This window comes from Oculina patagonica, chromosome 6 (genome assembly GCF_052425735.1).
Source record: "Oculina patagonica isolate OP01 chromosome 6, crgOcupat, whole genome shotgun sequence".
Lineage (NCBI taxonomy): Eukaryota > Metazoa > Cnidaria > Anthozoa > Scleractinia > Oculinidae > Oculina > Oculina patagonica.
This window is the reverse complement of record NC_135763.1, coordinates 3,158,644-3,171,876: the sequence shown is the minus strand read 5'-3', so window position 1 is coordinate 3,171,876 and position 13,233 is coordinate 3,158,644. Positions and strand designations below refer to the sequence as shown.

Below are 13,233 nucleotides of genomic sequence, written 5' to 3'. Positions count from 1 at the left end.
ACCCGAAAATTCCATACTGATCATGATGACGTAGTTTTAAAGAGATCTGTGTGATTGGGTGTCGCTGGGTTTTGAATTTTTACGCGCACGTCATGAGCACGGAACTTATTAGTTCAAGTGAGCGGCAAAAGAATAAGGCGCGGGAAAAAGGACTTCCGCTAACTAAAGCTAAAAAAACTAACGTAGCGATGACAAAAAAAGTTATGTTGCAGCATAGAAATCTAGTTGAAACCTTCGGACCAGTAGGAAAGGCACCGTCATCAAACCCATGTGTGGTAAATGTTCTGTGAGCAATCTGATTGGCCATCTGTCGGTTTCTCTCAGTTTCTTGAAGAACATGGTCCATCTTTCTTTCATCTGCAAAGAAAAGAAGTGGAGAAATTTCTCACAGAGACTTTGCACAAACAAATTCCATGAAGTAGTCTGAAAAGAGTTGTTTTCAAAATTCTAGACCTAGTTCAAAATTCGCGAACTGAATTTACCAATTCTCTTATCTAGTGGGTAAAAAGTTGGAATTTTCGATAAAGTAGAAGAGTCATGAAATGTCATGAAATGTTTTTAGGCCCAAAAAGCTAATAAATTTGCGTACTAGATTATTTTACCTGTGAGAGGAAATGAGTAGCCATACTTTGCAAAGTACGTCAGTTGAAGATTTTCAACTACAGCGTCCAGCGATTTGCCCTGGCAAGAAAACAAAAAGAGAAATTAACTATTAATGAACGTTTTAAATTCAACTGATCACATATCCAAATACTGTCATTTTAGTATCCTTTAGCGGATAAAAGTCAGCACATTAGCAATTGTTGCAGGTGTAAAATATTCTCTTAAACTCAAATCACTCTTGTCAGCCGTAAAGTAATTTGATTATTTGTTCAGGAAGCAAAATTCGTGAATGTACAGAATACCACTATACATTCAGCTGACACCAAATCAGACAAGACTTTCGATATTAAAAAGAACCTCTGCACTTACTGCAGGAAATGTATACCCACTTAAAACTTGACATGACCATTAGTAAAAATCATTTCATTGGTGCCAAAACGTTAAATTGCATCGGGTGTTTAATGGCTGATATGTCAACTTGAAAGGATAAAATTTCTAGTTAAAACAGACGATTACCGGATGTCAGCGAGCACGTTTATGTTTTTCCGGTTCTCAAACAATTTCTTTTCAGCTTCACTGAGCATTTCATACGCAAGAATAGAGCGCAGGAGATATTGGTGCCAATAAGTTAAATTGCAGCGGGTGTTTAATGAATGATATGTCCTGACTTGAGAGGATGAAATGTCCAGCCTGATTGTTAACACACTGAGACGTTTAGCGTATGACAGCGGACACGTTTACATTTGCGGTTGTCAAATATTTTCTTTTTCAGCTTACGCATGATATTTGTATAATTTTTCAGGAGCAAGAATCAGGAGCATGAGATATGTTCAATGTTTTTTTTTAAGCTGTAGATATTATGAACATAGAATAAGGAAAAGTGGTCTTCTACAATGACGTTCCGACTGAAAAAATTAACATGGCCATTGCGAAAGCATTTCAATGACCAAAACGTAAATTGAAGTGGGTGTTTCTGTTTCTTTTAAGTAATGGTACTCAGCAGAAAAGGATTTAACTATATAACATTAACAGCGTCCATGTCATATCAAACCAATCACATAAAACATCCGTGTACAAAGGAACACTTACCAAATAAAATAAAAAGAAAGCTATGCTCGCAAAAACCCACAGCGGCCAGATGCAGGCATCAACCTAATTTATTTAATCGCTTTACCAGCATTCAGGACAAAAAACTGCATCGATCGATAACTTCAGAAACTAAGCGACATAATACATCTGACTTGCCTTATAACAAGTCCACTGGAGCAATTTCTGCATGGAAAGATGTCAAACTTCAGCGATGAAAGCAGAAAAGAAGCTCTTCGCCGATTTCTGTTTTGTACTGTTTCTGATGGCGATAACGATCAAGGCAGTGGCCTTCTGTTCGCTTTCAAACTACTTGTGCCTGTATACATTTCTCTAACAATAACAGCTACTCTTGGGAACAGCTTGATCCTAGCCGCCCTTCATAAGGACACATCTCTTCATCTTCCATCAAAAATATTGCTTCGCACTCTGGCTGTCACCGATCTCTGTGTTGGCATAATCGGACTACCACTATGTGTTATTTTTATTTTCTCAGCTTTATTTGCAAGTTGGGATCTTTGTCGAATGGCCAAAATATTGATGTACGTCTTCAACACGATATTTTCTTGCGTATCTCTACTGACACTGACCGCAATAAGCGTGGACAGGCTTCTCGCTCTATTATTGAGGTTAAGATATAGACAAGTTGTAACCGTTAAGCGAGTTCGTGCGGTTGTCGTCCTTTTTTGGCTTTCAACCAGCGTGACAGGCGTTCTCACGTACGTTTCGGACATGAATCCATACCTTATCATTTCCGGTGTATGTACAATCAATCTACTTCCGCTTCTAATTTCAACTTATTCTTATTCAAGAATTTTTCTCACAATTCGACGTCAGCGGCAAATACAACTACGAAGTTCTCCTCTTGGACTGACTGCAAGCTCTGGACTAAACATGGAACGATACAAGAAGACTGTTCACAATGCATTGTGGGTTCACCTTACACTAGTAGCATGTTATCTTCCTTCTTCTGTAGTAATGGTACTAACGGCTGTTCGAGGCTTTACCTCGTCTGTTTTATTAGCTCAGGGATGGGCATTTGCCCTAGTTTACCTTAATTCTTCACTGAATCCAGTTCTTTTCTGCTGGAAGATCAAAGAGGTTCGACGAGCAGTAAAGGAAATCATGAGACAGTTTAGAAAAGTGGACACAATAGTGGTTGTTGGAAATCAACAAAGCTATAATAATCAGTAGTCTGAAAATGTTTATCTCACTGTTAAGTAACGAACATATCTGACGAAAGGACGTTTCCAATGATGATGCAAATTGCACGATGGCTTAAAAATTTCAGATATTAGCTATTGTTCTTGTACAAAAGTAAATACATAAAAATTTGCAATCTTGTCTACTCACTGAAATTCCTTTACCTGATTTATTGCGGGCCCAAGAGAGGCCCGCAACCCTAATCTTGACAGTGACCAGCGGATTGCGTTTTACGCGTGCGCGCCACGTTAATAAAGGGCGAACAGAAAACAGAAGTTGAAAATTTTGTTCTTCCACTAAGAACGATCGGAATGCGAAAAATGTGTCAATCACGACAGTTTGTCGTAACACCGGAAGAGAAAATCTGTTCTCCATGAACGATTGTCACATAAGATCTAGGCTTCTGTCACATGGAAGATTGCAAACATTACAATTTGCAGACTTGTTTTACGGGTGTTGCTTTTGCGAAAATTTGCTCTGATTGTATCACGCATAAACCACGGCAAAGTGAATGATTCCAACAACGGTTATTCTCGAGAAATTCGTTATAACACTGACAACATAGCGAGTTTATCGACCGAGGAAAATCAAGACTACAGTTCACCAAACTGTCAATCCGACAAAAAACAACTCTGACTGGTTCGCGGCCGGTTAGCGGCAATTAAGCGTGATTTATTATTAATCGCGCCACGTTAATAAAAGGCGAGCACAACATAGCGAGTTAACCGACTGAGAAAAATCACATCTCAATTCACACTGCGTGCTCGATTACACTTCCCAAAACGATAACAACATGCATTCCTTGCGTGACGCGTTACTCGGGATAATTGTCTTTTGTCCATTTAATCATTTATTTATTGACACTGCCATCTAAAATTACGTACTCTCGTACCAGTACCATTTCTAAGTGCGTCAAGGCCCACACTTTCTAACCTTTGGTTACCACTAGTTATTATTATTATTATTATTATTATTATTATTATTATTATTATTATTATTATTAATGAACCGATGTTAGATCGCAAAATGAACGTTCCAAGAGTATTCAGGTGGATTGTTTATATTGGTTTCTAGATCTGATCTCCGATGGTTTCGTTCCATCTACCGAGCTATAGGTTCGCTTAAAGGAACAAGCTAACCGAAACCTTTCAAGCATTGTTTAACCACGTGTTTAACCTAATGTCAGATTTTTGTTCCAGTAAGCTATTCTCGTTTCCAGAGTTGCATGTCCCTCTTACCCAGCAGAGCCTGGGGCACGAGAAACAAGTGGCTTTGAGGACACATGATTCGATTGGTTAGATCTTCAACAAAGGGAATTAAAGTCTAGCCAATTTGATTGGCTAGACGATATATTCTTTTTGTTAAAAAAATCAAGCCAATCAAATCATGTGTCCCCAGAGCCACTTATTTCTCAACTAGGGAACACTACTTACTCGTTCGTTTCTCTTCCAAGTCGTGTTCCTCAGTGGGTGTCCGGCCTTGCAACAAGTTTTACACATCCACCAAAGCCACCGAATGCATAAAAATAAGTTTGATATCAGGTTAAGAGGCACCGGTATTGGGTGATAAGTACTGTATGTTTGGATCGTGATGGCTTTCTTGTACGACCATTCTTTCAAAGCATTGTCCTTCAGAAAAAAGAGACGAAAATGTACAAAACAAGATGATTTTAGTCCTTAAGATAGTCATTATGTTCGAGTGTGGGTGACCTAATGTTGTCTACAGTATTTCCTGCTACAGCTTATGAGTTGAAAAGTCAAATACTCGGGTTCCGTTGGTACAAACACTTGGCTTGAGTAAAAAGGTCTTTAACAATTTAAAGTATATTACATCACATATTGGTTTACCTAAATGATAACATGCATTAACTTTGTAATATGGAGGGAGTTATTATGTTCGTAGAAGATCCCCGGAGGGGATCTCCCATATGAAAGGGGCGGGGATGCTCGTCTGAAATTTTAAAAAGAAACCCAAAACAGACCAATCTGGGCGTGGCTCAAGCTTTTTTGATCCGTGAAAGATACCAAAATACTAAAGATATTGAATTGATATTATTTTGTGTATTTCTTCGCGTGCAACCCTAAACGAAATTTTGACGGCTAAAAATATTGGCGTTCTTCCCAGAACATCCTAAGTGAGACTAAAACCCCGAAATTTAAACTCCTAAGCGAGTCGCAGAGCATCTCCGTACATTCATATGGGAGTCCCTTCCCCCGGAGAAGATCGTAACTTTGAGACAGACATCATTTTTTTGACGGTCCCATCTAAATAATCATAAATTTTATCTTATACTTATTAGATTGGCACTAAAAGTGAGGTGTCATACCTCAACTCGTTGGTATGTGTTAGAGAGTAGTGCTATCATCATGTTGACGAGCAGAATGACTCCCATGACAAGGAAAGCTCCATAAAGAAAGTGGACAAGTGTCACTGAAGGACTGTCAACTGAGTCCAAAGGATCCAATTCAGCTATTCCCAGCAGAGACCAACAAAGATGCTTTACCATCGACCACCAACTTTGAGTAAAAACAAAATGTTGGAATTGTGGGTTTAATAACAGCACTGATTTGCTTACAACAAAAATATCACGTTTTTGCCTAAATTGACGTCGTAGGTAACGTAACACGGAGGATATGGAGACCGTTTGTCGGCTGCTTTTTTTTGCATTCCCGCTGTGAGAATGCAATTTCAAATAACAACCAAATCACGCTTCTTCTACAACCAAATCACTCTTCTTTTACCCTGAAATCACGCTTCTTTAACCCTGAAATCACGCTTCGTTTACACCCAAATCACGCTTCTTTTACACCCAAATCACTCTTCTTTTACACCCAAATCACGCTTCTTTTACACCCAAACCACGTTTCTTTTACACCCAAATCACTCTTCTTTTACACCCAAATCACGCTTCTTTTACACCCAAACCACGCTTCTTTTGCACCCAAATCACGCTTCTTTTACATCAAAACCACGCTTCTTTTACACCCAAATCACTCTTCTCATACACAAAACCACGCTTCTTTTACACCCAAATCACTCTTCTCATACACAAAACCACGCTTCTTTTACACCCAAATCACGCTTCTTTTACATCAAAACCACGCTTCTTTTACACCCAAATCACGCTTCTTTTACATCAAAACCACGCTTCTTTTGCACCCAAATCACGCTTCTTTTACATCAAAACCACGCTTCTTTTACACCCAAATCACGCTTCTTTTTACCCTGAAATCACGCTTCTTTTGCACCCAAATCACGCTTCTTTTACACCCAAATCACGCTCCTTTTACACCCAAATCACGCCTCTTTTACACCCAAATCACGCTTCTTCTACAACCAAATCACGCTTCTTTTACCCTGAAATCACGCTTCTTTAACCCTGAAATCACGCTTCGTTTACACCCAAATTACGCTTCTTTTACACCCAAATCACGCTTCTTTTACACCCAAATCACGCTTTTTCTACACCCAAATCACGCTTCTTTTACCCTGAAATCACGCTTTTTTTTACACCCAAATCAGCTTCTTTTGCACCCAAGTCACGCTTCTTTTGCACAAAATCAAGCTTCTTTTGCACTCAAATCACGCTTCTTTTGCACAAAATCAAGCTTCTTTTGCACTCAAATCACGCTTCTTTTATACAGAAATCACGTTTCTTTTACTTCAATAGCACGGATCTTTTTCACCTAAATCATGCATGTACCTTTATTTTTGGGGGTGTTAGTTTGTAAGTACAGAAAAACTTATTTAAACTCACCAGGCCAGTCCAGATGTTTGACAAGCACTGCAAAAAAGCAATATAGGGTTTTATTAGTGCCTAACATGCAATTTATTTCATTATAGCCTGTTCTCTTTCTCAGTTTCTCTCCGCCGAACGATTAATTCACTTTGAGATAGCGTTAAAGGGTTTGGATGATTCAAGTCAGTCTTTCTGTACTTGGGATATGTCAAGTTCCCAATACTGCTTTCTGCTGCAGTCTTCTGCAATGTCCTCTGCAAGCATAAAAGCGCCATACACAGCGACAATGCAAGGATAAAAGTAATTTATTTTATTTAACATTTCTACTCACGACTTCTCGCTGCTGGTCTCTAGTAGAAATGATCTTTCAGCCATGTACACCTTTGTGATGGCGATGGAAAAAGCCAGAATAGTTGCAAGAAACTGCCAAAATATCGTGGCCACGTCACCAATGATGTGAAACAGTGCGATTTGAATGGGACCAACTTTCTTTACTGTCTCCATCACGTGACCAAATGCTCTGAGGGTAAGGAACATGGTGTTGAGGCCGTACAGATAACCAGCGATGACGAGGGCTCTATTGTTGATAATCGATTCAGACTCGGTCCAAGTGACAATCCTCAGCAGAAACGTCACTAAATATACCAGTTGGGTTAGAAGGTCCAAAATGTTCCATCGATCACTAGAAAGAAATAGATTGAATGATATTATTGTCCCGGTTATTCTAGTAGGAACCAACAATGTTTCTTCATAATCAGTCATGTAATCCATATAAACTAATAAAATTGTGCAAATCGCTATCATTATTTTGAAAATTCACTTCAAACAACGTTCTTTTACGGTTTCGAGGCCACCATCTTTTAACTACGCAGTGAGTTGTGGGATTGATGACGTTTCACGGCTCTTTGACTGAAATTCTGCCCGTCCATTTTGGTTTGCAACCCGTGACAAGGCGGGCATTTTGGTGGACAAAACAATGAAAACTTTTTTAGCAGGATCTGCATTATAAAAGAGTTTGGTTCCCACCGCAGAGAAACGCTTTGTTTTTGTCCCCCAGCATGGCCGCCGTGACGTCAGCTGCAAACCAGCAATAGGCTAGATAAGGAAGCATTTATTTATTCATTATTTGTTTTTTTTTACCATCAAAATTAAAACGTCGGCCTTTTTTTAAATATATTTATATAATATTAATATTATATTTTGATTTTATTACACCATTATATATAACGACAAAAAAAAACAACTACCACAGTACTTTACATGTACCTGAGATACTTGTTACACAGCCTGAGCACAAATATGGCCGCTTTTCTTTTCTTGTCGGTAATTTTGAGCTCTGTCTCTTCCTCACTTTCAGCACAGTGTTTGTAGTTTGTTCCCTTCTGTTTAGTTCCAGTCTCTCTAGTTTGTCCTCCAAGGAGCTGTTGAAATTCCATTAAAATTCTTCCCAGGAAGAAGACGAAAATAGCCCACTCCAGACCGCTGAACGGAATGCTTGATGTCTCAAGACAAAAAGCAAAGTGTAACGCAAGGAGGGCCAGGTAGCTCAGCGTGTCACGGAGAAAAACAAAGTAAGGAGTTGTAAAGTATTCCAAGTAGCTTTCTGAGAACAAAAATCAAATGAATCATGTAAACAGATAAAATAAAACAGAGATCATGTATTTCGTTTTTAAAAGCTGTACTCTCTATGCTTGTTGTTCATTAACAACTGAAGATCTTAACAAACGCCTACCTTGCAATAATTAAAAATCGTTTTAAAAAACAGTACTTACCATACAAATCCTTTCCTCGTAACTCTGTAGAAAGAGAAACAAAAACACATTTAACGTGGCAGTGCTATCTATTTTTTAAAATGGTTTTGAGACGTTCAACATAAATATTTAAAGGGTGTGGTGGGGGTGGAGGGGGGGGGGGGGGCACATTCTATTTCTCCTAAATCCCAACCTTGGGAAACCTGCTGCACGCCATTCCCTCTATCAACTCCCATACTGTTCTTTCTCTAGGGTGTCTGTCCCCTGTCTTCTCCACAGGTTAACAGGAAAGCAAAAATTATATGTCTTCTCCACAGGTTACAGGAAAGCAAAAATTCTAATCTGACAATTTTGTAGAAATGTACAGAATTCCTTCACGAAACCAACGGAACACTGATCTCTTTCGTGGCAATCATGTATAAAACCGTGAATGGACTTGCCCCAGATTACCTACAAAACCTTTTCTCTCAGCGTCACTCTGTTTATAACTTGAGAGACTCTGAGGGAAAGCTGACGCTACCTAAACCAAATACCAACTATTTAAAACGAAGCTTTTCTTACAGGGGCGCTATACTCTGGAATAACATGCCCAAATGTCTTAAAAATGCCGCATCAGTTAATAATTTTAAGAAAATTATCAAGAAGGTAGCTGACGTATCGGATTCCCACACGGCAATCATGTAAAGCAGTTTTAGTTTCAGTTTCTTTAATACTTGAGCTTATTGTAACTGATGGTTTCCCGTGTATAAATAAAGTTTTTACATTACATTACAATAAATAAAGCAGTGTTTGCAACTTACCGTGCATAATTTTCTTTCCAACGTTTTTAGGATTTTCATATTCCCCAAAATGGATGGCGTCGCGTCCATCATTGTTGATTCTCTCCAGTTCCCGGATGTTGATATGTGAGCCGATACCGACTGGCACTAGTTTGATTCCCATGTCGACCTTGACTTTCTTGACTTGTTCCTTTACAAGATCTTTCTGGGATTTTAAGCATGTTTTGTGATCCGTGAAGAAAATCAAGACCTGACAAAAATAGGACAAACTTACTTGACAACTTAAAGATATTCTTTAGGCAGTAACTTAAAGTCTGTAAAAGTGAAGGAAAAAGAATTTTATTATGCTTTAAAGAAAGAAAACGCAAAATATTTTTTATTGACGTACACTGAATGCTATTCCTTTTCTATATTTTGCTAACCACAGCCTAGTACCAAAAAACACGATTACTTAAAATCTTTGACCGGAGCAAGCACACCTGCACCAACCTTTTCAGCATGTTGTCGATCTGAACTGCTTTTGAAAGCTTCACATACTTTCTCGAGATCTTCATGAAGGGCAGGAATCTCCTCCGTGCCTCTTGTCAGTTGATCCACGGTGTCGGAGAGAGCTACCAAGTCGACGGTTTCGCTGTCAAAATTAATCTTCCCCAAAGATGAATCCTCACCGTGAACAAAGAGCTGATATTTCACTGGCTGATTCTTGTATCTGTACATCACATACTTTGTGGATTCTTTCATTAGATCAAAGGCTTCGTTGGCAATCTCAGAAGTTGCGTTCATAACAAAGGCGATCTCTGTCTCTGCAAATAAATTAAAAACGTAAAAGTCTTTCTGGTAAGTGATAGCTTTCCTTGAAAACGAATGGCAGTTGAAAGTAAGACGAAGCATAAAAATGCTATACTTGGGTTATGCAACTTATCTCCCGGGAAACGAAAAGTTTTTGAATAACTTTTGCTATTCGGAAATCGTATTGTATATTCTTAACTCTATTTCAACAAATTTTGATGATTCAGACTATAGCTAAAACAGTAAAAAACATCAATAGATTTACAAAAAAATTCTTACTCTGAAAGAAGTTCTAAAACACTATACTATACTGCTATCGTAAATGATATTTCAAACACAGTTGCTAAATCAAAGAAGACTGTATAGTAGACATTTCTACCATACTATTGTTCAGCTATTGAGCAATATTTACCTCTGTTTAAACGTCTACGTTTGTTGACACGATGCTTGATATAAAATACCGCGAAGAGGACTGGAAACAACACTATATCAAGCAAACACCAGAGGTTAAGGAGGAACCATTTCCATCGTAAATCCAACCAGGATGATCTCTTCATTCTTCCAAATGTACCCCACCACTTGTTGTTCATCAAGTTGTACATCACAGGGTGAGCAAAGAACTACAAAAATTGATAAAATTGATTAACGATGATCGTTTAAAACTGTCATCCATCTAAGTCTCTTAGTCAGAGAAAGGTTATTGGATATATTGGGTACAATATAGTGTTCAGCCCTCAAAGACAGTTGCTGTTTTTGTTACCTTTTTTTGCTATCGGAATACTCAGTCATATAAAAAGCGGTAACGGTATCTCTATTGTAAATTCTTTGCTTTGCTGTTGGATCTCAGCAAACACTTTAAAAAATGTTCACTGGTGCAAATTGCATGTACCGCAAGTCACTACGTTAGTCTAGTCAATATATAAGTTGGTTGAATATAAATTCATGATTGTAGTTTATTTATGTTTTACTAGCAGGAGGCAGACAAGTTGGCTATTTACAAAGCGTAGCCAAGGAGGTGAAGAACCGAGAACTATTTTTCTAGCCTGCTAACACGCTCCTGAGTTGGGTACGCGAGCGAAGCGAGCGAAAGAGCGGGGCCTACTCCCCCTCAGGTCCCGCTCTATCGCTCGCTTTGTTCGCATACCCCACTCGGGAGCCAGTTCGCAAGCTAGATTTTTCACATTTTCTCATTGCTGCCTAGCAACTGGCATGGCTGCTAAGTAATGAATATGCCTGTTTCATTGTTTTCACGAAACAAAAATCGAAAGTCACCTTCTTTTGCTCCAAAGAAATCCCAGCGTCTATGACGTCATCAAGAGAATCCCCAAAGGCACGACGGTCCTCCGTGTGGGATTTTAAAGGATCAAGTAAACAAGTCGTGAACTCGTCAACTGAGTTAGCCAGCATAGTAAACTCATCTTCGTCCGGCCCTTTCTTGTTTGCTAAACGGCGAAGCTCAAAATTTACCTGCCGATAAATAATATTGTAACACTCTTTACAAACACGACTTGGGTGGTCAGAGGGCCAATAGCTAAAATCGACCTATCATATTGCTCCACTGCCGGTCCAATAATCTCTAACTATTAGACCGGTGTTGTCTCGAATGATTCTCGCGTAATAAAATGGCTTACAAAATGGCTTTTCACACGAATCGCTTAAACCTCTTATTGAAACAACTGGTTAATGACTACAGTAAAAACCCGTGAGTAAGAACCTAACATTTAAGAACCTGTTAGCCTAATATTTGTAAATTAGACCCCAATTTTATTAGAACCTATTTCACCTAAAATTTTAAAACAGGTTCTTATTTTCTAAAACTGACTGAAAATGTTTACTTTTGGAAAAATAAGTCTGGATAAGGCTTTACTGTACATGTATATACTGTATTGTCATGTTCTAAATGATCAGTGCTTCCTTTATAAGTAAACGCTTTTTTGCTATTGCACATTTTATACAAATAATAGGCCGAATATCACTAAAAGTTCTATAAGCAACAATTTAAGTTTTTTACCAAAAAATAAGAAACTATCAAGAACCTAAATAGCCTAAATTTGTGTTAACTACTATTTATGTTAGAGCCTGTCTAGGCTAACCTGAAAAAACCTAGGTTCTTACTCGCTGGTTTTCACTGTATTAGTCCTCGGTCTTTTCTACGCGGACTCTCAAGACCTCGGGCTGATATTTTCCCAGTAAAGCCCCTGCACTTGGTTAATAAGATGAATGTATTTTATACTGAGAGAAACATCTTGGTTAAATAGACAGAGTTTTCGTGGGAAATTGTAAAAGAAACCATTAAAATATACTGGAACAAAATATCTTGTTTTGGACTGGTTCAAATTACTTTTAACCCCAAAGATCGATCTAAACGGCGCCTTGTTTCCTCTTACGTCGAGTAGTCCACTGCATTTAAAAACTTTTATACCTTTTTCTGCTACAGGGTTACTTTTAAAATGCTCTTAAAATAAAATTTAGATTTACACATTTGAAACAGAACACACTGACTTGAGCAAATAAAGACTTTAAACCACTTAAAGGTAGAACGATCATCACCATAGTAGCAGCTGAATATGGGAAGTCTTTGGACCAAGCCACGTTACTCACCTTCATAGCCATGAGTAATGCATTGGTGTCACATTTTGTGAGAGCTCTTGGTGCAAGTTTGTCAGTGATATCATCAACATCACCATCCTTTATGCTCCTCATCAATTCTTCTTCAAACGCTTCATGAAGGTGAAATAAAAGAGATCAATTTAGCAAAACAACTTTCTGGGGGCCATTAATTCAAAAGCTTTCTTGAGGACCCCGCTTTTCTCACTTCAGCAAGGTTTAAATGTATCAGTCAATTCCAAAACCGCCCATCCCCAAAAGTCTTGCTTTTTTAAAAAAATATAACATTTTACTGTTGTGGAGATGTATATGGGTACCTTTTGGCTTTAACCCCTGGGGGTTAAAGGCAACAAAACTATGTACCTTGTACGTCAATTTTTTTTTTTTAATAAAAAAGCCATTATGCGCCCTGTCTAATGCGTGCTTACGGTAAATGCTCAAAATTTAGCCGTAGTGCCAGGAGCCCATGGGCTCCTAGTGGTGCGTTTAAACGCAAATGCTTTCAAAGCTTTGGCTCTTTCCTTTCACATTAATGCGGATATTCTTTGCAACAATTTTGGGAATTTGTACTTAATTCACAAGCTAGATTTGGGGTGAAATTATCTATTGTAGTAATGGGAACCCCATATTTGTTCCGGGATCTATCAAACCCCCGCAAAAACCACCTGTTCGGTTA

General features: G+C 38.4%; 2 protein-coding genes across 4 annotated transcripts in view; one reads left to right on the top strand and one right to left on the bottom strand.

Moving 5' to 3' along the window:
- LOC144656151 (uncharacterized) overlaps positions 1 to 13,233 on the bottom strand; it is a 45,536-nt gene that overhangs the window by 7,361 nt on the left and 24,942 nt on the right. Inside the window, exons 3-15 of one of the 3 annotated variants that reach the window (XM_078516380.1) lie at positions 12,552 to 12,670; positions 11,223 to 11,417; positions 10,363 to 10,570; positions 9,651 to 9,964; positions 9,183 to 9,411; positions 8,404 to 8,427; positions 7,898 to 8,234; positions 6,963 to 7,313; positions 6,650 to 6,676; positions 5,219 to 5,408; positions 4,326 to 4,520; positions 603 to 681; positions 233 to 357 (exon numbers count right to left, since the gene is read on the bottom strand). In XM_078516380.1, coding sequence (XP_078372506.1) covers positions 233 to 357; positions 603 to 681; positions 4,326 to 4,520; positions 5,219 to 5,408; positions 6,650 to 6,676; positions 6,963 to 7,313; positions 7,898 to 8,234; positions 8,404 to 8,427; positions 9,183 to 9,411; positions 9,651 to 9,964; positions 10,363 to 10,570; positions 11,223 to 11,417; positions 12,552 to 12,670 — 2,393 coding nt within the window. The remainder of the gene's footprint in view (positions 1 to 232; positions 358 to 602; positions 682 to 4,325; positions 4,521 to 5,218; positions 5,409 to 6,649; positions 6,677 to 6,962; positions 7,314 to 7,897; positions 8,235 to 8,403; positions 8,428 to 9,182; positions 9,412 to 9,650; positions 9,965 to 10,362; positions 10,571 to 11,222; positions 11,418 to 12,551; positions 12,671 to 13,233) is intronic. The other 2 variants (XM_078516378.1, XM_078516379.1) reach the window with 2 other exon arrangements.
- Positions 1,790 to 2,883, top strand: LOC144656241 (adenosine receptor A3-like). Its single transcript, XM_078516482.1, has one exon. It carries the CDS (start codon positions 1,888 to 1,890, stop codon positions 2,881 to 2,883), a length of 996 nt encoding a protein of 331 aa, XP_078372608.1. The 5' UTR covers positions 1,790 to 1,887.